General features: G+C 37.2%; 3 protein-coding genes across 3 annotated transcripts in view; all 3 read right to left on the bottom strand.

Annotated features, from left to right (window-relative positions):
• Positions 1 to 8,161: 8,161 nt before the first annotated feature.
• Positions 8,162 to 13,071, bottom strand: LOC107567845 (AP-5 complex subunit sigma-1-like). The gene is made up of 3 exons (XM_016253610.1): positions 12,983 to 13,071; positions 11,744 to 12,035; positions 8,162 to 10,235 (listed from the first exon to the last, which is right to left on the bottom strand). Exons 1-3 carry the CDS (start codon positions 13,069 to 13,071, stop codon positions 10,107 to 10,109), a joined length of 510 nt encoding a protein of 169 aa, XP_016109096.1. The 3' UTR covers positions 8,162 to 10,106.
• Positions 13,072 to 14,957: 1,886 nt separating this feature from the next.
• Positions 14,958 to 20,365, bottom strand: LOC107567857 (AP-5 complex subunit sigma-1-like). Its single transcript, XM_016253628.1, has 3 exons — positions 20,031 to 20,365; positions 18,830 to 19,121; positions 14,958 to 17,321 (listed from the first exon to the last, which is right to left on the bottom strand). Exons 1-3 carry the CDS (start codon positions 20,198 to 20,200, stop codon positions 17,193 to 17,195), a joined length of 591 nt encoding a protein of 196 aa, XP_016109114.1. The 5' UTR covers positions 20,201 to 20,365; the 3' UTR covers positions 14,958 to 17,192.
• Positions 20,366 to 23,625: 3,260 nt separating this feature from the next.
• Positions 23,626 to 27,580, bottom strand: part of cdc25b (cell division cycle 25B) — a 7,211-nt gene continuing 3,256 nt past the window's right edge. Inside the window, exons 4-15 of the mRNA XM_016253626.1 lie at positions 27,326 to 27,367; positions 27,196 to 27,229; positions 26,709 to 26,819; positions 26,442 to 26,555; positions 26,210 to 26,344; positions 26,035 to 26,118; positions 25,736 to 25,924; positions 25,568 to 25,654; positions 25,413 to 25,475; positions 25,166 to 25,264; positions 24,840 to 25,085; positions 23,626 to 24,755 (exon numbers count right to left, since the gene is read on the bottom strand). Coding sequence (XP_016109112.1) covers positions 24,615 to 24,755; positions 24,840 to 25,085; positions 25,166 to 25,264; positions 25,413 to 25,475; positions 25,568 to 25,654; positions 25,736 to 25,924; positions 26,035 to 26,118; positions 26,210 to 26,344; positions 26,442 to 26,555; positions 26,709 to 26,819; positions 27,196 to 27,229; positions 27,326 to 27,367 — 1,345 coding nt within the window. The 3' untranslated portion in view covers positions 23,626 to 24,614. The remainder of the gene's footprint in view (positions 24,756 to 24,839; positions 25,086 to 25,165; positions 25,265 to 25,412; positions 25,476 to 25,567; positions 25,655 to 25,735; positions 25,925 to 26,034; positions 26,119 to 26,209; positions 26,345 to 26,441; positions 26,556 to 26,708; positions 26,820 to 27,195; positions 27,230 to 27,325; positions 27,368 to 27,580) is intronic.

Here is a 27,580-nt window from a genome sequence, read left to right as displayed (position 1 = left end):
GAACTCAATTTTGCAGGAAGGTAGAGATCCAGAGCAAGACTGAGCACTACATTGGAAACTCAACCACATCTCCTCCACTTATTCTCCACACAGCTGATTCACACCTTCATTGCTTATTCATATCTAAAGAACACCCATTTCACTCCCCACTGGAATGAAACTCACACCTTCCATGCACTCTAAAAACTAGTGGTCATTGCTTTTAAAATGATACCAGTATCTAAAGATCAGAGATGACAAATATAATGCAACTATGTAATACAACCTAATGAAAATTAGACATACACAAAATCCTTAATTTTAAATCGAATCTGAAAACAGAAAATGTGGACTATTCATTAATAACACTGCTAGTAAATTTCAGAACTATGTAGCCAAAATGACCTCTATTCAACAGCCAAGTGGCACAGCTTTCAAATGGCATAGGTTTTAGTTTTGTTTTTAATCTCAGAATGTATCAGCTGAATAATCAGTCTAGCCAATGTAAAGGCCTATCATTGCAGAAGAGCTGTGTAGCTCTCCTTGTGAGGTCAAGCTCATTTTCAAGACAGAGATGAGAACTCATTGTGAGCTGTTCAACACATCTGTTCTTGCAAAACTGAGCAAGTGAGAGCTTCCTCTGATAAGTTCTTCCCATCACTCCAAGTGTACAGTGTCCCGAAGAAACACTTATACAGAGAGACAGAGAATGCATGTCTTGAGATGTGTGTTGTGCTCAATGACTAGGCTATTTGGAGTCTCTCTTTGCCTCTCTGCCATCATGTCCTCTATTGATAGTAATGTGCAGACACACTGCAGACAGACTGGGTGCTGACACCAATGACAGAATCATGCTAACCAGGGCATACTTCCCTGCTGTGTGAGCAGGCAAGGATAGTTCACACACACACACACACACACACACACACACACACACACACACACACACACACACACACACACACACGTTCTCAGCCATCAATTATAGCCACAGCCATATCACCCTTTAGCCCAAGACTGCTTGCCCACTGAAGCTAAGCAGGGTTGAGCCTGGTCAGTACCTGGATGGGAGACCTCCTGGGAAAACTAGGTTTGCTGCTGGAAGAGGTGTTAGTGAGGCCAGCAGGGCTATAGTGACAGGGACACTACTGTAAAAAGCACCTTCGGATGATATGTTAAACCGAGGTCCTGACACTCTGTGGTTATTAAAAATCCCATAGCACTTCTTGTAAAGAGTAGGGGTGTATCGGTGTACCCCGGTGTCCTGGCCAAATTACCTCCACTGGCCCTTGTCAATCATGGCCTCCTAATAATCATCATCCACTGAATTGACTCTATCTCTCTCTCCTCTCCACCCATAGCTAGTGTGTGGTGTGCGCACTGGTGCTGTTGTAATATAATGTACTGTATAGCGGCTATACTGTAATAATAATAATGAAATCAAAGGCCACATAAATGTACTTAGAGACACTTTCATGACTATGTACCTTGACTATGTAACACACATAAATACACATTGAAAAAATGCACTTGGTAATAATGTCAAATTAAAAGTTGTACTTTACAATGTTTTAAATCTTTAGATTTTAATAATCTTTTTTGTGCTTAAAGAAATACACATTTTAAAAATATTTACTAAAGTGCAACTTTCTCATTACAAATGTATAATTGCATATGTATTTAAATATATGACATACAGGTTTCAGTAGAGATTACATTAAAGTAATAAAATTATATGCTTGTCAGTACATTCAGCAGTACATTTTAACCATATTTCAAAGACGAGGATTATGAAAATACATATAAAAGTGGGAATAAAAGACACTTAAGTGGGTTAAAAAATTCAGCTAAATCCTTTTAATATCTATAGTGAAAAATAAATATACTAAAAGGTATTTGAAATATATTTATTTCATGCTGTGTATACTACAAATGCATTTACATATTTATGTACTTAATAAAAATACCCTGCAATTGTACTTTTAGTATACTGTGTAACTGGTATACTTAAAGTCTGCTAAATTGGAACAACTAATCTTTTAATGCACTTTAATTGTGCGGAAGTAGTGCTGAAGTCCAACTAAAGATATACTGAAGTATATTTGATTGTGCTAAAGTGAAACTATTGCAAGTATACTTCAGGTACACTTTACATATCTTGCATTTAAAAGCCAATATTATTCAAAGATCATAGAATCCCTATCAATAGTGACATTAAAACACATTTTAGGCTTAATATTATGAAATGTGCATTGTGCACAAGTAGTACTCAAAATAAAGTTTAATTGTAATTTTTGTCAGTAAGTCTCGAGCGATATGTCAGTAAATGAGTTAATAGATTTGAACTATACTTAGTATGAAATAAATGTGTTTTAAAGATATTACTTTTTTACTAGGGATATATTTAAAGTATTATACATTTTCGGTAACACTTTATTTAAAGGTGTTAAATGTACTTACTATTATAATAACAATTAATTATGCATAATTACATGAAAGTAACCCTAGACCAAACCCTAATCCTAACCCTAACCATATAGTAAGTACATGTAGTTAAATAATATTACTCAGTACTTAAATGTATAATTACACTGCAACAAGGACACCTTAAAATAAAGTGTAACCAAATTTTTATTTAATCTCAATTATCATTCAATTAAGTGTCTGAACATTTTTTATTCAATTAACACTATATTCTTTTAAAGTATATTAATTTAATAATAAATACTCTTTTTAATAGTATACAAAAGGGTACTTCTTTTTCAAGATTTCATTTACTTATGCTTTTATTGCCACTTGGTTTGTTATTTTGTTTTATACAACAGTTCGTTCTGGTTCTCAAATCTGATTGGTTGAGAACCGTGAGCTATTGTACTGGTATCGCTACAGGAATGCCCTTTCACAATTTTGTATCACTCCGCTTGTTCTAGCCGGGTCTATGTTTTTTTAAATTATTCACTGAGCTAATCGTAGAGTACGTTAGTTAATATAAGAAGAAATGTCTAGCTTCGCGGTCTCTCTCTCTCTCATTTGGATGCACGTCTTGCCGCACTGTTTCTCTTTTATAACCTCATTATTTCTCACTAATAACCTAACTGAAGCAGCACATAACCTTGATACGAATTCTAAAAGTGACATATGTTTAACTGTCAACTTGACCTTTGAATCCATGGAGGAAGGAAGTACATTCTTAAAAATAAAGGTGCTTCAAAAGGTTCTTCAAGCGATGCCATAGAAGAACCATTTTTGGTTCCACAAAGAACCATTCAGTCAAAGGTTCTTTTAAGAACCATCTCTTTCTTACCTTTTTGTAATCTGAAGAACCTTCTTTCACCCCAAAGAACCTTTTGTGAAACAGAAAGGTTCTTCAGATGTTAACGGTTCTTTATGGAACCATTTAGTCAAAAAGGTTCTTCTATGGCATCGTGAAGAACCTTTATTTTTAAGAGTGTAGTTCCGCACAAAAAAGGGTTTTATAAGGCACTCCATTGTTTCTTGTTTAATTACACACATGTTCCGTCGAACTGTTGTATAAACGCAATATCACTCATTTATGAGAGCGATACCGGTCTATATATCAGCGGCTGTGATTGCCTCCGGCACTCGGCCTGTGGCCTCGTGCCTCTGGCCTAATCACAGCCATGCTGATATAGAGCTGGTATCGCTCTCGTACTCGAGTGATATTGCTCATATATAAAGCTTATAAATTCTAAATTGTGGCTTTTAAATTACTAAAAGGTATTTGAAATATATTTATTTCATGCTGTGTATACTACAAATGCATTTACATATTTATGTACTTAATAAAAATACCCTGCAATTGTACTTTTAGTATACTGTGTAACTGGTATACTTAAAGTCTGCTAAATTGGAACAACTAATCTTTTAATGCACTTTAATTGTGCGGAAGTAGTGCTGAAGTCCAACTAAAGATATACTGAAGTATATTTGATTGTGCTAAAGTGAAACTATTGCAAGTATACTTCAGGTACACTTTACATATCTTGCATTTAAAAGCCAATATTATTCAAAGATCATAGAATCCCTATCAATAGTGACATTAAAACACATTTTAGGCTTAATATTATGAAATGTGCATTGTGCACAAGTAGTACTCAAAATAAAGTTTAATTGTAATTTTTGTCAGTAAGTCTCGAGCGATATGTCAGTAAATGAGTTAATAGATTTGAACTATACTTAGTATGAAATAAATGTGTTTTAAAGATATTACTTTTTTACTAGGGATATATTTAAAGTATTATACATTTTCGGTAACACTTTATTTAAAGGTGTTAAATGTACTTACTATTATAATAACAATTAATTATGCATAATTACATGAAAGTAACCCTAGACCAAACCCTAATCCTAACCCTAACCATATAGTAAGTACATGTAGTTAAATAATATTACTCAGTACTTAAATGTATAATTACACTGCAACAAGGACACCTTAAAATAAAGTGTAACCAAATTTTTATTTAATCTCAATTATCATTCAATTAAGTGTCTGAACATTTTTTATTCAATTAACACTATATTCTTTTAAAGTATATTAATTTAATAATAAATACTCTTTTTAATAGTATACAAAAGGGTACTTCTTTTTCAAGATTTCATTTACTTATGCTTTTATTGCCACTTGGTTTGTTATTTTGTTTTATACAACAGTTCGTTCTGGTTCTCAAATCTGATTGGTTGAGAACCGTGAGCTATTGTACTGGTATCGCTACAGGAATGCCCTTTCACAATTTTGTATCACTCCGCTTGTTCTAGCCGGGTCTATGTTTTTTTAAATTATTCACTGAGCTAATCGTAGAGTACGTTAGTTAATATAAGAAGAAATGTCTAGCTTCGCGGTCTCTCTCTCTCTCATTTGGATGCACGTCTTGCCGCACTGTTTCTCTTTTATAACCTCATTATTTCTCACTAATAACCTAACTGAAGCAGCACATAACCTTGATACGAATTCTAAAAGTGACATATGTTTAACTGTCAACTTGACCTTTGAATCCATGGAGGAAGGAAGTACATTCTTAAAAATAAAGGTGCTTCAAAAGGTTCTTCAAGCGATGCCATAGAAGAACCATTTTTGGTTCCACAAAGAACCATTCAGTCAAAGGTTCTTTTAAGAACCATCTCTTTCTTACCTTTTTGTAATCTGAAGAACCTTCTTTCACCCCAAAGAACCTTTTGTGAAACAGAAAGGTTCTTCAGATGTTAACGGTTCTTTATGGAACCATTTAGTCAAAATTTTTTTTCTACCCCCTTTTTAACTGCTCTACAAATGTTTCACTAATGTCTTCCTAAAGCCCTCCCTCATTTGCTTTCATTGATAAAACTGGTCAGCGGAAACATTCAAAGACACTCACTGTCTTCAGGAGTTTGAGACACAATTCAAATTAATTTAGTTTGAAGTTCAGCTGTGGAACCAGACTGAGTCTGAACCTCAAACACACACTAACTGCATTACTTGCTTTGTTTTTGAATGCTGAATATTGTCTTTCATTATTCTAAATAACTAAAGACATCAAGAAAAAAACATCCTACCTTTCAGGGGAAGTGTGTAGAAAATGGCGGGGGAAGTATGGATCAGTCATTTACTGATACAAGAAAACTGAAAAAAAAAACAGTAGGAAACCTGGAACCACGGTGCTCATTAAAAACTCGCACAAAAAAGGGTTTTATAAGGCACTCCATTGTTTCTTGTTTAATTACACACATGTTCCGTCGAACTGTTGTATAAACGCAATATCACTCATTTATGAGAGCGATACCGGTCTATATATCAGCGGCTGTGATTGCCTCCGGCACTCGGCCTGTGGCCTCGTGCCTCTGGCCTAATCACAGCCATGCTGATATAGAGCTGGTATCGCTCTCGTACTCGAGTGATATTGCTCATATATAAAGCTTATAAATTCTAAATTGTGGCTTTTAAATTGTGACTTTTTGGAGCCAACTTTACCTCAACGTTGATATAGCTATTTGTTTCTCTTTCATTTCCTTCATTCCTCAGTTTCACCTTTCATATATACACACACTCACTGCAGGATCCCCCAGATGGCTCCATGTCACCTAACAGGAACAAAATCCATCAGGAATAATGTGACATCAGTTGGACAAACACACACACCGACACATCCAGACAGACCATCCTCATCCACTGCTGCAGTGAGCCATCTGTGAATCAGAAAATGATTTATTTATTCAGAGATAAACATCACACATGCTCTCGTTCTCTCGCTCTCTCCTCCTCACACAAAAAGACAGGCACATGGGCACACTGTCTTTTTTTCTCCTGCATCGTGTATGTGTGTGTGTCTATGTACCTTGGTGAGCAGCAAACGAGCTGGGAGGAAGACCTGGCCCCTCCATCTTCATCTAAAAGAGTGTTCTGTTTCAGTCTACCGCGCAACATCTCTGTTTCTCCCCCTCGCACTTGATGGATAGGAAAAATTACGAAGGAGTGTTGATGTACAAAGGGGTGAATAATCAGTGTCTGTGTCTCCTACCGATGTCATCCTGAGTTGCAAGGACATCCTCTCTAGAGTAGTAAACATACAGAGCTCAGAGGAACTCTCTAGCAACTGTACAAAAAGATCCCAGCTTAAATCAGAATTAACATCTTGTCAAATGAAAATCTGCATATTCGTAATAACCAAATCCATCATTGAAACATTAACTTCAAACATTTGCTTCTGAACAAATTACAATGCAAATCCATAAACCAACACGCGTTCTCCATTAAAAAAAATTCCATCCCGTTGTCCTCTCACAATTCACCAACATACTACAACTGTTTTTGCTTTTAAATGACGCTTGATCTGTCATATTTCTCTCCTGACTCAGACTTTTAAAATGGAGAAAGCAATAATATGGATAGAGGACTCATATTTTAGCCAGAAGCAACAGTTTGAAGTTTAAAATGTCTTAATGATGGACTTGTTTCTTACAAACACAAAGTTTTTTTGCTTAACAAGACGGTAATTGACTGGAGTAGTGTGGATTATTGTGATGTTTTTATGTGCTGTTTCCACTCTCATTCTGACGGCACCCATTCACTGCAGAGGATCCATTGGTGAGAAAACGATGTAATGATAAATTTCTCCAAATCTGTTCAGATGAAGAAACAAACTCATCTACATCTTGGATAGTCTGAGGGTGAGGAAATTTTCAGCAAATTTTCATTTTTAGGTACTTGTGATTATGCAAGTTTTATAATGAAGGTTCAATTTTAAAAAGTTGTTCTAGAGGGAAATGTACACCTGTTAAATGACAGACATTTTATTATGAAGGGGTAAAAGAGAGTGACAGTAGTAATAACACTACTATGCTTAGAGCTGAGACTCAGCACAAACTGAAGCACAATTTAGATGATTACTTGAGGCTTTCATCAAGACCTGAGAGAAAAAATATTCCCCAATTTGGGACAGAATTATCAGACAGCTGAATAACAGATTTCACAGCTGAAGTGGATCCAAATGTGCCAAGAAACGCTCTATGATTTCTGTAATAATTGCGTTTGTGTTTTGCAAGCATATATTTAAAACCAAGGCTTTTTGAACCTCTTGTGATGAGTGATGAATGAGTTGGAATTAATGACACACTAAATATTATTGTGTAGTTTGAGGCAGTTGGAATAACAGAGGAGTAACTACAAAGGACAAATTGTCTCCAACTTGAATTTACTGTTTTGAAAAGAAAAAGCTAATATGTTTGTGAGAGGAATATAAAGAGTTATAAAGAGAATCGGTATTGTACATTTCTTAATCTCCCGAGTGACTCAAATGTCTCTCAAATAAATGAATCTGTATCTAAATGGATTGTGGAGGATTTATGAAATCATGAGTCAAACCTCCCTCTCTGGGTTTTTGTTTTTAGTCCAAAGTAAATTAATGTTACAGTTCCCTAGCCGTTGTGACACTTGTGAGCACTATGATATTCTGTATGTTTATTCTACTTAAAATCAAGACATCAAAGTCTGATCAAGAGGATGCATTTTATTTCAACAATGCTTCAGAAAATGTAAAACTGTATATTAGGATTATTCGTGTGTCTATTATTTATTACTGCTGTTCGGCTATTATTACTACTAGTCATATTAATTTGTGGCTACATATCATTGCTTTGTTCCTTCTTTTTAAAATGAGAACAAATTAATACAGTCAAACGAGACGCGGAGACGCAGGAGAATTCACCATAAACACAGTCTTTAATCCAGCAAACACGGGGTACATAGGGCAGACAGGAGCACACGTAGCATGAGACGATCACATCCAAGAAGACATTAACAATACCGATCAGGGAACACAGGCAAACACGAGGCTTAAATACTAATAACCAAATGAGATAATTGGGGAAACACAGCTGAATCAAATGGGAACCAATACGAACAGGAAGGACCAAATAAGGGCATGAAACATGGGAGAAAATAGGTCAGGGGAAGCACATGAGGAAGGAAAACACAACACAACAGGTCCATAATCCTGACAGGCTTGTTCCAAAATCCTTGGATTCCTGATGTTAGAAAACCAAAACTCATTAACAAATGACTGCCCACATAATTCAATGTTTAATTGATGTTCTTAACATCATAAAAACCTACTTTATGCTGATAATGGCAGCGTGTAGCACCTACTGCTCTGCAAATGCTTCAAAAGCATCTTAACATAAGGAAAAAGTGGTAAAGTTCATGTTTAATAAGGTCCCAAATCTTAATATATTGTGCAGCACATTTTGCAACAGCACAATTACAACTCGTGTGAGTGCAGCAAAAAGCTGTTTTCACATATGACGGCAGTGTTTACATGGATATCTTAAGGGCATAGCAGCAAAAAAACTCAAATTGGTTATGAAAAACTACTGTTTATCATTTTAGGTGGACTTTAAGAAAAACTGGCTTTAAAAAAATACAAATATATAGACCCCTTGAAAGCTGACACCTGAAAATTTTTTAAAACCTGAAAAAATGTTATAACATCCTCAGAAATGCTGTGAGAGATTTGAGTTATCTGTGACCGCAGACTACTTCAGTTCAAATGCTATTGTGATGGCATGTTAATGTGCCATAGGTCCTTTCAATGCAAGTTGTCTAAACAACACTTCACAGCTATAGAGCATTTGGCCATACTGAGGCTCTTGTCATGCTCGATGCCAGAGGAATGCCAACCATCACATAGTCTGTAAGGCAGCTGACACAAGGAAGCCAGAATAACCTCACCAGTCAACATATTGAACCGCAGTACTTGAGAGTTATGACTGGTCTCACAATTACTATAAGTGGACATCCTCACCCTCCCTTCATTCCCACCGCAGCACGATGACAGAGGTAACTCGTCATTATTAAATCAGTGGAAAGAGGGGCTCAAAACGGATTTTCTGGAATTGCGTGATTGCTCCATTGGCCTAGATATGAAGGCGTCATACGGCCTTGTCAATCAGCCATCTCAGGTCTGTTGGCAGACACACTGCTGTGAACTATTGAATTATTTTAGATGAAAGTGTCAGAGGATTATTCAAATTGCCATGCACTTGACTGAAGCAAAACATATAGCAATTTTAAAAATGCAACACTGCCCTCTAGAGCAGAGCCAGATGTATATGTACTGCAATGGTTTTATTTTTGACCCAGCCAGACAGTTATAATCATATAAATTCAGACTTTAATTAACAAGAAACTCAATGAACAATGTTATCAAATGACCATTTATGGCCAGTTAATCAGGTACTCTAAAGTCACTCTGCCTGAGAGATCAAATGTGTAAAGAGCTTTACTTGAATAAACTCTAAAGAATCTCTCACCGAGATATCACAAGCTGTGCTGCTTTTTTTGGTGTGGGTTCTGTCTTTTTTCATCTAATCTGATGTCAAACGGCAATTAAATTTTTAGAACATGTGCCTTCTGGTTTCCTCAAAGGGAAAAACTAGTTAACAATACACTTTGTGGGTGCAATCTTCTACTTTTTAAACACCTCCTTTGAGCCGTGGCAGTGTGCATTACACCTTCAGAGGAGAAGCATTTCCTCCAAATCTCCAAAATCAGAACATCCTGGATTTATCAGGCAGTTTATATATTACTCTCTAAATATGTGGCAAACATTTGCGATTATACCAATACACACACCATTTCATTTGCTCACGTAGTTCGCTATCTCTTTATCCAGAGCGAGGACAAAACGGTGGTTGAGGAAGAGGAGCTGACCATGGGGAAGCAGTCTGTGCAACAATGCGTCCACTCGATCACTTTTCAGCAAGACCTGAAAATAACAGCTAAGTCAGCATGAGAGAAAAAGGGTATTGCGTCAAATAATCAATAGCTTGGAAACCTGCCTATTTACTTTAAATGCGTGTCCTTGTTCACTGTCTGACAACAACTCTAGCCCTAGTCATACAGTAATTGAAAAGAATATAATTTTTTAGTAAATTTCTGCAGAAAATACCCCTGAGCTCATTGGATTGCTTTTCTGTGAACGTACTGATCACAATGTAATCAACAGTTTATCGTGTATCTCACACAGAATGAGATGTATATTCTCATTTCAATTGTACCCACTGCTAGTCTTATTGGTGGGAAGAAACTAGGCCAGCAGACATAAGAAAGACTTGCACTCAGACTTCTTTATAAGCTTGCGGGAGTTCAACACAAGTTCAATTCAGTTGTAACAATAAAAGCAATACAATAATTTTCATACTCACAGCTGCATGAATTTACACAAAGATACAAACAACTTAAATACATTCAAATAACAGTCACTCAAACACACAATAATGATAACTTCTTTACACTAACATGTAGTGTTTGAGGTCAGTAAGATTTTTTTTCCCAAATAAATTATGTTCTTTTTTGTATTTTCTATTCATCAACAATCCCCAAAAAATGTATCATGGTTTCAACAAAAATATTAAGCAACACAACTGTTTTCAACATCGTTAGTAATAAGAAATATTTCCTTAGCAGCAAATTTGCATATTAGAATGATTTCTGAAGGATCATATGACACCGAAGACTGAAGTAATGATGCTGAAAATTCAGCTTTGCATCACAGGAATAAATTTCATATTAAATATATATTTAAATAGAAAAAAGTTATTTTGCATTTTAATATTTCCCAATATTACTGTTTTTCATTTTGATCAAATAAAGGCAGCCTTTGTGAGCATAAGAGACTTCTTTTTAAAACATTTTTAAAAACAGGATAGTGTACATGCTCCATTTATTGGATACATTTAAATTCTGGTGCTGTATTTTACACCCATATGCAAACACACAATAAACAGCTTAACATGCAAACATACATGCAACACATACACACATGTACATGCATTCACACAGACACGATACTACAAGAACTACTGTGTGAAAAAAATATTGGATGTTACATTATTATAGTATTTTTATAAGTTTTATAAGAGAGTAACATAAAAATGATTACTAAGGTGAATATGTTTCCCATTAAGTCATTGGTAAAGAAATTATTACCGAGACGTAATTAGTGGCAAACCAATAGAACGTCATTCATTTTCAATGAGGCCTGGCAATTTCCAGCAAGCAGCAGTGGCAGTTATAACACACCTCTCCTCAACAAGCCACACGAATGAATTATCGCTCATGGCTGTAGCACAAAACATGTTGGATTTGTTATTGTTAGTTTTACTCATTTTCAATCATTTTAAGTTTATTTTCATTAGGTCTTGAACCCTAAGTATGAGCAATTGTAATTAAGCACCCCTAATAAAATAATCATTAGACCCGGAAAAACCTCACCTCAGCACCAGGTCCCAGCAGACGTAGCTCCTCCAGGCAGTGACGTGCAATGTTGCGAAGCGTTCCCTCTGCGAGCAGGAGGTTCTCGTGTGGTCTGCAGACCAGAGTGAACACTAGAGACTGAACCCCCAGCCACAGAACAACACTCCGATCTGGAAAGAGCTCTGCATTGCCCAGGGAAAACACGCCGCTGTCAGCTTCACCCAGAGCTGCAGCCTCCTCACCCAGCACTGCCTCCCCACACAAACTGCCTGAGGCCTCCCTACTCAGAGCCACAGCACTCCTCACCTGCCTGACAGAACGAAAAAAGGCGTATTGTTTCCCATGGGTACACATACAAAAATGTACCAGTAACCATAGCTTCTGACAAAATACTATGGCAAGCCGTTTTGACTTTTATTCATTCTCAGGATATGAATTCTTGATATCAACAATTACATTTTCACTAGTTAAAATGTTCATTCTTGATATCAGGAATTAGATTTCTACTAGTAACAATTGCTATTTTTGATATCAGCAACTACATTTCCACTAGTAACAATGTTAATTCTTGATATCAACAATTACTTTTCAACTAGTAAAAACTATAATTCTTGATATCTGTAATTGTATTTTCACTAGTTAAATGTCACCATAGGCTGCCATTCAAAATCAATTGTTGATATCAAGAACTGATGTCTTACTAGTTGAAATTCCAATTTCACATATCAGAAATACAATTCTTACTAGTAAAAACCTTTATTTTTGATATCAGTAATCACGTGGTTACTAGTACAGACGTCTCGCTCTCGTACTCGAGTGATATTGCTCATATATAAAGCTTATAAATTCTAAATTGTGGCTTTTAAATTGTGACTTTTTGGAGCCAACTTTACCTCAACGTTGATATAGCTATTTGTTTCTCTTTCATTTCCTTCATTCCTCAGTTTCACCTTTCATATATACACACACTCACTGCAGGATCCCCCAGATGGCTCCATGTCACCTAACAGGAACAAAATCCATCAGGAATAATGTGACATCAGTTGGACAAACACACACACCGACACATCCAGACAGACCATCCTCATCCACTGCTGCAGTGAGCCATCTGTGAATCAGAAAATGATTTATTTATTCAGAGATAAACATCACACATGCTCTCGTTCTCTCGCTCTCTCCTCCTCACACAAAAAGACAGGCACATGGGCACACTGTCTTTTTTTCTCCTGCATCGTGTATGTGTGTGTGTCTATGTACCTTGGTGAGCAGCAAACGAGCTGGGAGGAAGACCTGGCCCCTCCATCTTCATCTAAAAGAGTGTTCTGTTTCAGTCTACCGCGCAACATCTCTGTTTCTCCCCCTCGCACTTGATGGATAGGAAAAATTACGAAGGAGTGTTGATGTACAAAGGGGTGAATAATCAGTGTCTGTGTCTCCTACCGATGTCATCCTGAGTTGCAAGGACATCCTCTCTAGAGTAGTAAACATACAGAGCTCAGAGGAACTCTCTAGCAACTGTACAAAAAGATCCCAGCTTAAATCAGAAACATGACTGAAGTTTAGTTTAAGCAAAGCCCAAATGCTTGTCCTCCTTTATCCAGCAGAGAAAAGAGTTCGGTATGATCCTGTCGCTGTCACAAGAAACAGCTACTGAAGAAGTGACAGCAATCAACACCGTCTTTTACGGTTTACAGAGATACTGCACTTATACAGAGGAGGCATTCATAACACACTCACAGATATTCAAACATCCCCTCGACCAGCACTGTTCTGCACTCATCTGAATTCACAACCAATGTTCTGTTTGAGGTCTCAGAGACACCAAGGCCCTATGTTTAATGTTCATTATTTTTTCTACTCTTATGAGAACTGAAATAAAATTTCAACTTGATAACATATTTTAAATATGCTCAGTGACAAATGTTTCATTATGCAAGTTTGGGGTCTCGGGGAACATGAATAAATGCAATACATTTTCAAATGCTATGATGTTCAAACTGGTGTGCACATTGTACTACATACCATAGTATTTTTTTTACTTTTAAAATGGAGAAAGCAATAATATGGATAGAGGACTCATATTTTAGCCAGAAGCAACAGTTTGAAGTTTAAAATGTCTTAATGATGGACTTGTTTCTTACAAACACAAAGTTTTTTTGCTTAACAAGACGGTAATTGACTGGAGTAGTGTGGATTATTGTGATGTTTTTATGTGCTGTTTCCACTCTCATTCTGACGGCACCCATTCACTGCAGAGGATCCATTGGTGAGAAAACGATGTAATGATAAATTTCTCCAAATCTGTTCAGATGAAGAAACAAACTCATCTACATCTTGGATAGTCTGAGGGTGAGGAAATTTTCAGCAAATTTTCATTTTTAGGTACTTGTGATTATGCAAGTTTTATAATGAAGGTTCAATTTTAAAAAGTTGTTCTAGAGGGAAATGTACACCTGTTAAATGACAGACATTTTATTATGAAGGGGTAAAAGAGAGTGACAGTAGTAATAACACTACTATGCTTAGAGCTGAGACTCAGCACAAACTGAAGCACAATTTAGATGATTACTTGAGGCTTTCATCAAGACCTGAGAGAAAAAATATTCCCCAATTTGGGACAGAATTATCAGACAGCTGAATAACAGATTTCACAGCTGAAGTGGATCCAAATGTGCCAAGAAACGCTCTATGATTTCTGTAATAATTGCGTTTGTGTTTTGCAAGCATATATTTAAAACCAAGGCTTTTTGAACCTCTTGTGATGAGTGATGAATGAGTTGGAATTAATGACACACTAAATATTATTGTGTAGTTTGAGGCAGTTGGAATAACAGAGGAGTAACTACAAAGGACAAATTGTCTCCAACTTGAATTTACTGTTTTGAAAAGAAAAAGCTAATATGTTTGTGAGAGGAATATAAAGAGTTATAAAGAGAATCGGTATTGTACATTTCTTAATCTCCCGAGTGACTCAAATGTCTCTCAAATAAATGAATCTGTATCTAAATGGATTGTGGAGGATTTATGAAATCATGAGTCAAACCTCCCTCTCTGGGTTTTTGTTTTTAGTCCAAAGTAAATTAATGTTACAGTTCCCTAGCCGTTGTGACACTTGTGAGCACTATGATATTCTGTATGTTTATTCTACTTAAAATCAAGACATCAAAGTCTGATCAAGAGGATGCATTTTATTTCAACAATGCTTCAGAAAATGTAAAACTGTATATTAGGATTATTCGTGTGTCTATTATTTATTACTGCTGTTCGGCTATTATTACTACTAGTCATATTAATTTGTGGCTACATATCATTGCTTTGTTCCTTCTTTTTAAAATGAGAACAAATTAATACAGTTAAGGCTTAATTTGTGGTCACAATATCTTCTTGAATGAATATACACTCTAAAAATATACAAAACTTCCTTCCCAAGTCAAAAAGACAATCTACTGAAACTGAACTGTAAATAATGGCTTTGTCACGATCAGCTACTCTGAGGGAGCGGGGGGCAAACGAGACGCGGAGACGCAGGAGAATTCACCATAAACACAGTCTTTAATCCAGCAAACACGGGGTACATAGGGCAGACAGGAGCACACGTAGCATGAGACGATCACATCCAAGAAGACATTAACAATACCGATCAGGGAACACAGGCAAACACGGGGCTTAAATACTAAGAACCAAATGAGATAATTGGGGAAACACAGCTGAATCAAATGGGAACCAATACGAACAGGAAGGACCAAATAAGGGCATGAAACATGGGAGAAAATAGGTCAGGGGAAGCACATGAGGAAGGAAAACACAACACAACAGGTCCATAATCCTGACAGGCTTGTTCCAAAATCCTTGGATTCCTGATGTTAGAAAACCAAAACTCATTAACAAATGACTGCCCACATAATTCAATGTTTAATTGATGTTCTTAACATCATAAAAACCTACTTTATGCTGATAATGGCAGCGTGTAGCACCTACTGCTCTGCAAATGCTTCAAAAGCATCTTAACATAAGGAAAAAGTGGTAAAGTTCATGTTTAATAAGGTCCCAAATCTTAATATATTGTGCAGCACATTTTGCAACAGCACAATTACAACTCGTGTGAGTGCAGCAAAAAGCTGTTTTCACATATGACAGCAGTGTTTACATGGATATCTTAAGGGCATAGCAGCAAAAAAACTCAAATTGGTTATGAAAAACTACTGTTTATCATTTTAGGTGGACTTTAAGAAAAACTGGCTTTAAAAAAATACAAATATATAGACCCCTTGAAAGCTGACACCTGAAAATTTTTTAAAACCTGAAAAAATGTTATAACATCCTCAGAAATGCTGTGAGAGATTTGAGTTATCTGTGACCGCAGACTACTTCAGTTCAAATGCTATTGTGATGGCATGTTAATGTGCCATAGGTCCTTTCAATGCAAGTTGTCTAAACAACACTTCACAGCTATAGAGCATTTGGCCATAATGGGGCTCTTGTCATGCTCAATGCCAGAGGAATGCCAACCATCACATAGTCTGTAAGGCAGCTGACACAAGGAAGCCAGAATAACCTCACCAGTCAACATATTGAACCGCAGTACTTGAGAGTTATGACTGGTCTCACAATTACTATAAGTGGACATCCTCACCCTCCCTTCATTCCCACCGCAGCACGATGACAGAGGTAACTCGTCATTATTAAATCAGTGGAAAGAGGGGCTCAAAACGGATTTTCTGGAATTGCGTGATTGCTCCATTGGCCTAGATATGAAGGCGTCATACGGCCTTGTCAATCAGCCATCTCAGATCTGTTGGCAGACACACTGCTGTGAACTATTGAATTATTTTAGATGAAAGTGTCAGAGGATTATTCAAATTGCCATGCACTTGACTGAAGCAAAACATATAGCAATTTTAAAAATGCAACACTGCCCTCTAGAGCAGAGCCAGATGTATATGTACTGCAATGGTTTTATTTTTGACCCAGCCAGACAGTTATAATCATATAAATTCAGACTTTAATTAACAAGAAACTCAATGAACAATGTTATCAAATGACCATTTATGGCCAGTTAATCAGGTACTCTAAAGTCACTCTGCCTGAGAGATCAAATGTGTAAAGAGCTTTACTTGAATAAACTCTAAAGAATCTCTCACCGAGATATCACAAGCTGTGCTGCTTTTTTTGGTGTGGGTTCTGTCTTTTTTCATCTAATCTGATGTCAAACGGCAATTAAATTTTTAGAACATGTGCCTTCTGGTTTCCTCAAAGGGAAAAACTAGTTAACAATACACTTTGTGGGTGCAATCTTCTACTTTTTAAACACCTCCTTTGAGCCGTGGCAGTGTGCATTACACCTTCAGAGGAGAAGCATTTCCTCCAAATCTCCAAAATCAGAACATCCTGGATTTATCAGGCAGTTTATATATTACTCTCTAAATATGTGGCAAACATTTGCGATTATACCAATACACACACCATTTCATTTGCTCACGTAGTTCGCTATCTCTTTATCCAGAGCGAGGACAAAACGGTGGTTGAGGAAGAGGAGCTGACCATGGGGAAGCAGTCTGTGCAACAATGCGTCCACTCGATCACTTTTCAGCAAGACCTGAAAATAACAGCTAAGTCAGCATGAGAGAAAAAGGGTATTGCGTCAAATAATCAATAGCTTGGAAACCTGCCTATTTACTTTAAATGCGTGTCCTTGTTCACTGTCTGACAACAACTCTAGCCCTAGTCATACAGTAATTGAAAAGAATATAATTTTTTAGTAAATTTCTGCAGAAAATACCCCTGAGCTCATTGGATTGCTTTTCTGTGAACGTACTGATCACAATGTAATCAACAGTTTATCGTGTATCTCACACAGAATGAGATGTATATTCTCATTTCAATTGTACCCACTGCTAGTCTTATTGGTGGGAAGAAACTAGGCCAGCAGACATAAGAAAGACTTGCACTCAGACTTCTTTATAAGCTTGCGGGAGTTCAACACAAGTTCAATTCAGTTGTAACAATAAAAGCAATACAATCATTTTCATACTCACGGCTGCATGAATTTACACAAAGATACAAACAACTTAAATACATTCAAATAACAGTCACTCAAACACACAATAATGATAACTTCTTTACACTAACATGTAGTGTTTGAGGTCAGTAAGATTTTTTTTCCCAAATAAATTATGTTCTTTTTTGTATTTTCTATTCATCAACAATCCCCAAAAAATGTATCATGGTTTCAACAAAAATATTAAGCAACACAACTGTTTTCAACATCGTTAGTAATAAGAAATATTTCCTTAGCAGCAAATTTGCATATTAGAATGATTTCTGAAGGATCATATGACACCGAAGACTGAAGTAATGATGCTGAAAATTCAGCTTTGCATCACAGGAATAAATTTCATATTAAATATATATTTAAATAGAAAAAAGTTATTTTGCATTTTAATATTTCCCAATATTACTGTTTTTCATTTTGATCAAATAAAGGCAGCCTTTGTGAGCATAAGAGACTTCTTTTTAAAACATTTTTAAAAACAGGATAGTGTACATGCTCCATTTATTGGATACATTTAAATTCTGGTGCTGTATTTTACACCCATATGCAAACACACAATAAACAGCTTAACATGCAAACATACATGCAACACATACACACATGTACATGCATTCACACAGACACGATACTACAAGAACTACTGTGTGAAAAAAATATTGGATGTTACATTATTATAGTATTTTTATAAGTTTTATAAGAGAGTAACATAAAAATGATTACTAAGGTGAATATGTTTCCCATTAAGTCATTGGTAAAGAAATTATTACCGAGACGTAATTAGTGGCAAACCAATAGAACGTCATTCATTTTCAATGAGGCCTGGCAATTTCCAGCAAGCAGCAGTGGCAGTTATAACACACCTCTCCTCAACAAGCCACACGAATGAATTATCGCTCATGGCTGTAGCACAAAACATGTTGGATTTGTTATTGTTAGTTTTACTCATTTTCAATCATTTTAAGTTTATTTTCATTAGGTCTTGAACCCTACGTATGAGCAATTGTAATTAAGCACCCCTAATAAAATAATCATTAGACCCGGAAAAACCTCACCTCAGCACCAGGTCCCAGCAGACGTAGCTCCTCCAGGCAGTGACGTGCAATGTTGCGAAGCGTTCCCTCTGCGAGCAGGAGGTTCTCGTGTGGTCTGCAGACCAGAGTGAACACTAGAGACTGAACCCCCAGCCACAGAACAACACTCCGATCTGGAAAGAGCTCTGCATTGCCCAGGGAAAACACGCCGCTGTCAGCTTCACCCAGAGCTGCAGCCTCCTCACCCAGCACTGCCTCCACACACAAACTGCCTGAGGCCTCCCTACTCAGAGCCACAGCACTCCTCACCTGCCTGACAGAACGAAAAAAGGCGTATTGTTTCCCATGGGTACACATACAAAAATGTACCAGTAACCATAGCTTCTGACAAAATACTATGGCAAGCCGTTTTGACTTTTATTCATTCTCAGGATATGAATTCTTGATATCAACAATTACATTTTCACTAGTTAAAATGTTCATTCTTGATATCAGGAATTAGATTTCTACTAGTAACAATTGCTATTTTTGATATCAGCAACTACATTTCCACTAGTAACAATGTTAATTCTTGATATCAACAATTACTTTTCAACTAGTAAAAACTATAATTCTTGATATCTGTAATTGTATTTTCACTAGTTAAATGTCACCATAGGCTGCCATTCAAAATCAATTGTTGATATCAAGAACTGATGTCTTACTAGTTGAAATTCCAATTTCACATATCAGAAATACAATTCTTACTAGTAAAAACCTTTATTTTTGATATCAGTAATCACTCCTGAGAATGAATAAAAGCCAAAACGGCTTGCCATAAAATACCTAATGCAGTTATTGCTAATACAGATATTTGGTATTAGTTGGATAGTTCACCCAAAAATGAATAGCCTGTCATCATTTACTCACCCTCATGTTGTTCCAAACCTATATGACTTTTTTGTTCTTCTGTGGAACATAAAATATGTTGAGAAATGTTTTTGTGTATACAATACTACAAGTCAATGGTAACCAAAACGGTTTGGTTACCAACATTCTTCAAAATATCTTCTCTTATGTTCCACAGAAAGTCAGTCATCAAACTAACAAGATGCTGATGATCACTATAATCATAGTGGGACATTTGAATGATTATTACCGGTAGTTAATGTACTATTTTATAGTTGTAGGCTTGATTATAAGTAATTTGCGGAAACGGTTTACAATTGTGAACTCATCTCACCTCGCTACCACGTGAAGTTTCTCTTTCTGCATCAGTCGTCTCTGCTCCGGTGTGAAGCCACAACCATCTCCGGTCTCCGGTCCGAACACTCGCGCGTACAGTATCCGAGTCTCGCCAGCGGACAGCGCGCTCACCGGGCACAGCGTGTGGATTAAGAAACAAACCACCATGTCTGATTTGACATATCATAAACACCAGAAGAAAGCACGCACAATTATCAGATGTGCTGTAACACGGACGCGAGGTGCCCGCAATAAAATAAACGTTGTCAAATAATTGTGTCAGAAAGTCACGATGCCATTGTTGACTCACACTTCACGGTTATTTCCGTATTTGGTCACATGACTGTGTATCAGCTGATCAATTTTGCGCAGTTTCGTTTTTTAACTCTAGATGGCGCTCTTGGGTGACTGATTCTTAGGACACAACAGTATTAAATCTATTTAACACCTGTGAAAGTTTTAACCAATTTATTAACCAGTTTATTTAATTTTGTTTGATTTAATTTTCTGTGATGTTTGGCACATGAATAGCCTACAATTTAAAACGTTGATTTTAATTATTTTAATATGCAATAGCAATAAACATTCATTAACATAAAAAATCGATTCAGTTTCTAAAATAAAAAATTCATAACAGGTAAAAGAGTTAAATGGTTTAGCTGTGCTGTCAGTATTACAAATTAGATTATTTATCTGTCTTCCCACCCTGAAGGGTCTTACCAATGTTATTGCTTGGGTGTCACAATTTTTATTTGTAATATTTATTTTAGTTTTTTTAGATGAGGGGGGATGTTATCTCATGGTTGCATGTGAAATGTAGTACAAAACAACCTTTTATGTATTGGAAAAATTAAAGATAGCTAATTTGTAAATGTGCTTTATACTGTTCTTATGCCACCACCAAGTTTTTCAAAACTTCTCCAGAATGAATTTCATAATATACTAACTTACAGTAACAGATTAGATGATATACATTCTTCAGTCTGATCTATGATCCTGTGCGGTATGAAAATTTTAACCATAGTGACAGAAAAAAGGTAAAAAAGAAAAACGTCTTTGTACAGTTCTGCACCCAACAGATTCTCCAGTGCGTACATGTTAAACAAAGGAGCATGTTTATACGCAGACAAAAGACAAAGTGCCATTGACTGAAGACTAAGTTGGACGTATTCAAACATGTGCACTCTGACACACACAAAGGACAGTTGTTTTGCTTAACAACTGCTGGTCATGCTCACTTAACCTATGAGGGAGAAGGACACACATCTCCCCCACTTCCTGCTACATTCAACTTACATAAACACATCACATTCAGTCAGTTTGATATCCAGCACACAACACAAACTGTGAGATGACAAAAGAAGAATTCATGTTCCTAGAAGAAAGGAGCACTGAGACCATACTGATAGCCTCTCCATAGCTGACAATGAATGAAATAAAAGGTTTTACTGAAGATACAGGAAGACAGTGGGCAGAAACTAAAGCCAAGGCCACATTCAGAAGATCTTGCTGTTGCAAAAGCAATAGGATGTGGTTACAATGATGGCAATACTCCAGTCTTTACAGCCGATTCTGGTTTTTAGATTCAGAGGTTAGACTAACAAAGCAGAAACACAAAGACAATGGAAACTCAGCATGCGTAAGATCCTCTTACTCAAATTCGACTTTTTACCGGCTGTCTCTGTGGTTGAACTAAAACCACATATAATAAATATTAAAGGAAAAGATTAGACGTTGATTCCAGCACACAAAACATACTGAATAAATTATTTTAAGGCAATTTGAATAATATAAGCATTACACAGTGTGCAGACTTTAAATGTAAAATGTAAATCGTATTTACAAAATTGTAAAGAACCTTAGCAAAGTGTTGCTGTTGTAACTTAAAGGGATTGTTCACATCAAGTTGCTGGTCCCCATTGACTTGCATAGTGTTTTTTTCTTTTCGTTTCTTTTTTTCCATACTATGGAAGTCAACGGGGACCAGTAACTGAACGTGAACTATCCCTTTTAGGAAAGACACCGCAGGTGAAGGGTAAAAATCTTTATAGTATCACTAGAACTTTCCCTGGTTGATTCATCACAGTACCTTAAGACAAATATTTTCTATTACAAGTTTTTTTAAACCTGATGATTAAATACATGAAGGCAGTATCTTTTTAAATATGCACAAATTTGCATAAACTTCCAGAAAAGAAATCTAAGCATTGGATAAAACTAGGTTCAACATTCTTGCTTCATTTTGTTGACATACAGGGGATTTTACATAGCTCTTTTTATCACTCCATAAATCAGAAAATACTGTCAACAGCCAGGGAAAAAGGTGTAAACATATGTGATAAATGTGTCATGTGTCATGTATGTGTCATGTATTATGTCTTCTTTCCACAAGTCTAACAGAAGACATGTTATGAATTAAAATATAGATTTACAACACATTTTAACATATGTAGGATCTGCATTTCAAGTTACTGCTTTATTTTTCAACATTATTTCACAAGGATCTACACTGGATTTAGTCTGGTGGGAATCAAGCTGCATGCAGAATATCTAAATGTCTGGCTTAAAACCAATAGTCTGAATCCTCTTTAGTTTCTCCCATACACATGTAAAAGCTGTGGTAAACATGTCTTTTTAAAGTTTCATTTCTTGTTTGCGCATACCCAGAGTGCCCAAAAACTTTTTTACGCATTAACCGAACAGACACCGTGCCAGAGTGCTAGGGAACGGCTGGGAAACTGCTGGCTCCTCCCCGTGGAAGAGATTTGGAATGCGAATGTGTGCAGGGACACGTGCTGGTGCTTGACTAACCACATTCAAGGTCTCTGCTAGACCTGTATATTTGAAAAAACAAGTGACTCAACCCCCTAGGCCAGTGAATAACAGCACACAGATGCAAGAGATCAAGGCATGATTCAGCAAAGAGCTAGTACCCCAAACTCCAAGTTTATTCATGAATACAAAAACCAGCCTCTCAGTCACACATGACCAATAAAACATACACTCAGGAAAGGTGTAAACATATGTGATAAATGTGTCATATATTTTTGGATGTCTTCTTTCCACAAGTCTAACAGAAGACATGTTATGAATTAAAATATAGAGATTTACAACACATTTTAACAGATGTAGGATCTGCATTTCAAGTTACTGCTTTATTTTTCAACATTATTTCACAAGGATCTACACTGGATTTAGTCTGGAGGGAATCAAGCTGCATGCAGAATATCTAAATGTCTGGCTTAAAACCAATAGTCTGAATCCTCTTTAGTTTCTCCCATACACATGTAAAAGCTGTGGTAAACATGTCTTTTTAAAGTTTCATTTCTTGTTTGCGCATACCCAGAGTGCCCAAAAACTTTTTTACGCATTAACCGAACAGACACCGTGCCAGAGTGCTAGGGAACGGCTGGGAAACTGCTGGCTCCTCCCCGTGGAAGAGATTTGGAATGCGAATGTGTGCAGGGACACGTGCTGGTGCTTGACTAACCACATTCAAGGTCTCTGCTAGACCTGTATATTTGAAAAAACAAGTGACTCAACCCCCTAGGCCAGTGAATAACAGCACACAGATGCAAGAGATCAAGGCATGATTCAGCAAAGAGCTAGTACCCCAAACTCCAAGTTTATTCATGAATACAAAAACCAGCCTCTCAGTCACACATGACCAATAAAACATACACTCAGGAAGATATCAAATTTACAAAACGCACTTGCATGGGAGTGAGAATTGTAACTCAACGGTCACTGGTTTACAAACAAATAGAACAAATCTAATTTCAGAACTTTTTGGTGAACTTTGATGTTGTCATCACTTGCTGACCAGCAGCAAAATTCAGGATCCTGTCCCCGAGTTAAAGCTGTCAGCCAAGTGAGGGGGGTTAATTATTGCTAGCTCCCTCCAAAAACAATTGAATGTTCACAATTTCCAAAAACTCTGACCAGGACAATCAAAGCAATATGATCATCAACAACAGAATTGCTTTACACACTTTACAAATATATGGGTAAAAATTTAAATCATTATTTTGTGATGAGAATTTGCATAATTGTGACATTCAGAATACTTAAACCAATTTATACAACAAATGTAATACTTAGTTCTCCTGCGAGGGGAAGAGGGGGCAAAATGAATGCATAAATGACCACAACAATTAAAAAGGGGAAAAAAAGTGCTCTAGGGGAGGGAGAAAAAAAAAGCAAGTTAAAATGGTCATTAATTAATCTGACATACAAGTTAGGACAGGCCAGTGGACAAAAGAGGGGCGGGGGTAAAAATACAGGTTAGTTAAAACGTGTATGTGTAATACATGACAGAGACATGTAGCTGTGCGTTTCTAAAGGAAGATCAGGGTGGTGAAAACAGGCAGTTTAAAAGTGATAAGATCAAACCAAATGTGCAGAGATGCATAATAGCCGCTCAACCTCATTTGACGTTGTGGTACTAAAGAAATACCAAACCCTGAAAACCAACAACTGTTCCCATCAAACACACGTCTTCGGGTTTCTGCCATGTCTCGTGTGAGGGCAGCATATGAGCAAGTAAAGGCAGTAAAATGATGAGGGAACGTGAGCACGAATCTCAAAGATTTTTGAGACGGCTGTACATGTCTCTCTTGCTGCGTTCTCCAGCCCAGGTGCGGCTCTTAAGGCGGAACTTCCTCAGGTCTTCTTTAAAGTCTTCATGATGCATCGGCCTATAATCCTCAGGTTCACAGACCGACTGCAGAGAAAAACGCATACTTTATAAACTTGGAAAGAGAGGAGGAGGGGGGGGTGGGACATTGCATTGTGAAAACACACATACCTTATGAAGCGGGAAAAAGTCTTTGTAGCCTCCCTTCAGGATATAGAGTTCAGGGTAATGGAGGTTGGGGTACTCATTCAAATCTCGATCTCTTTGTCGAACGTGACGGCACATCCGTGGGCCGCGTTCAGATGAAAATTCACAGTGGAAAACCAGCAGGACACGCTTGGCGGGACATTCTGGGAGAATGGGATTCTTTAAAAAGTAGTCTTCAATTTGATCCTCTTGATGGAGGTTAAGGGCACCCTGAAAGGAGGACAAAGTGGAGTCAGCCATATTTGCCTCACAAATACGACAACATGCATCAGGGTTACTGAAATCCTAACCGTAATATGGCCGCCCTCATACTCATAAGGATAGCGGCAGTCGATGACAAACAGCCTCTCCACCAGATCGCTGTACTGCCCGTTCATTGCTTTAACCATCTGATAATACAGAAACAGATGTTAGAAAACAAGGAAAGGTGCCAGTGCACATACTTTGTATAGACAACAAGCAACTCATGCAACTGCTCGTTTTGCATGCTCTTGCATTTGAAATGTGCATGCTTAATGTTAATTTGTGCAAACTTACAATATCTGGAGTGATGTATTTCAACTCTTGGTGTTTTCCTTCTACTGTGGGTAGAGCAGGAGCCTTCAAAAAGACAAATCAATGCTTTAAAATAGTGTATGGTTTTATCCTTATATTACATAAGTTTTTTATTTTGATTTAAAAGCACTAATCACCTTGGTGAAATCTCCAATCACATTACTGGGATCTGTATCCAACATTTTTTCAATCTGTACATGATCAAATGACTTTGACCTTTGAACCTGTAAGGGGAAGGGATCAAAGTTAGACCCAAATTATAAACTCTAATTATGGGTGCTGATGTTTTTCCATTGAGGTCTGACCTGATGAGGCATAACATCCTCCTGCTCGGTGGGTGCAACTTGGGTCCCTGCCAGGCTCCGCCTCCTCTTCACTCTGACAGGTGTGTTCTCATCCTGTGGCCTCTCGGGTCTCTTCAGTGGTATACGCCCTACAGGGTTTGGCATAGAGGGAGATCGGAACAAGCCACGTGGATGGCAGCGAGCAACAGGCTAAGGGCAATAAAGTGGGTTTGGTTGTTAACCATCATGTCAATAACCATTAAAAAAAATTTAAAAAATTTTTTTTAAAAAGGAGCGAGAGAAAGTGTGTAACAGCATACCGAATAATTACTGTCAGTACTTTGTTTAGCCACCAGAGGAGCTGTGAGAAGGCTGTCCATTCCAAAAGGAACCTCAGAGTCATTCTACACAAACAAATGCATCATGGTTATTTACAAATAAAATAACAAAAAAAAAATAATAAAAAAATAAAACAAAAGCAAACTGAAAAGTCACCTCCACATCATCCAGCCCCTCTAAGAAGCCATCATCATCATCATCATCATGGAGACAGGAGAGAGAGGGGCGGCGCAATATGAAGGGACTGCTCTCATCTGAAGAGTCGGGCTGATGGGATGAAGGCGGAGAAAGCTGGAGAATAGAGGAAGAATCCAGCTTTTAAAAAAAGTTACATCACCATAAAAATTAAACCTTTAAGAACAGGTTCTGCCAGGGATACATGTTGTACCATTAAAGCAGGAGCAGAGTTGGGTCGGCAGGCAAAAGCATCCTTGGTGCCTCCAGTGGACCGCGTACGACAGCGCGATGCCGGCATAGAAGGCTTCTTGAACTCAAAATTCTCCTGTAAAAAGACAAGAGAAAATACAAAGTTATTCCAACACCGCACCCCATGAATTCCCATTACTCAACTCTCAAAAAGCAATTTCTAGTCGATTTTGAGCATGAATACATCAATATACTGCCTACAGAACCAAACAGGAGACACAAAACGCACCTCAGCCAGGTTCTCTTTGTTGTCGCTGCCATTTGCACGAGTCCACACTCCATAGCGCGAAGGATCGGGTTCTTTATTTTTTAAATTGGGACTGTGACCCAAAAAATGCAGCTACAAAGAAAAAGAAAATCTTAAATTTATACTTGCAAGTAGCACTACTGGTCAAAAGTTTGGGGTTAGTTAGATTTTTAACACTTAATTAGAAAAAGGACACAAATCAAATCAAAAGTGACAGTAAAAACACTTGTAAAGTATCACAAATACAAGTAGCACAAAAGCATTTTAGAATGACTTCTGAAGGGTCATGTGACACAAACTAGAGTAATGGCTTCTGAAAATAAATGACATTTTAAAATATATTAAAGTAATTTTATTTTCTTACAGATTTTTTTTTTTTATAACAAAAGGCAGTCTTGGCAAACACGGGAGACTACATAAAAACCCAAACTTTCGATTGAAAGAATTAAATTCTAGAGAATGAACTTACTGGCAAAGAGTGTATCCTGCGAATGGGCATTTTTCTGTACGAACAGAAAGAACACTTGATTAAACCCAAGTCAATACAACAGCTTTCACAGAAAACTGCATCCTCTGCTTTGTAGTGCAGGACCACTTACTCATTAACTGCTCGCGTGGCATCCTGCATGGCCTTCTCAAACCTGTGAGGAAAAAGAAAATGCTATTAAACAGTTCCTAGTGTATTCAAAGTCTCCTCCCTCCCACCCCAACCAAACACTAGCCCAGACGACAATTCATGTCATTTACCTCTCAGATTAGGCCCCTCCCTCAGGACTCTATTTAACAAATACACGGCAATGCCCACCTGTAAGCAAAACAGTTCTCAGCAGAACCGGGGGGGGGGGGGGGGGGGG

This window comes from Sinocyclocheilus grahami, unplaced genomic scaffold (genome assembly GCF_001515645.1).
Source record: "Sinocyclocheilus grahami isolate Dianchi unplaced genomic scaffold, SAMN03320097.WGS_v1.1 scaffold1192.1, whole genome shotgun sequence".
Lineage (NCBI taxonomy): Eukaryota > Metazoa > Chordata > Actinopteri > Cypriniformes > Cyprinidae > Sinocyclocheilus > Sinocyclocheilus grahami.
Note: the sequence above shows the minus strand (reverse complement) of the source record. Positions and strands in the feature narration are given on the sequence as shown.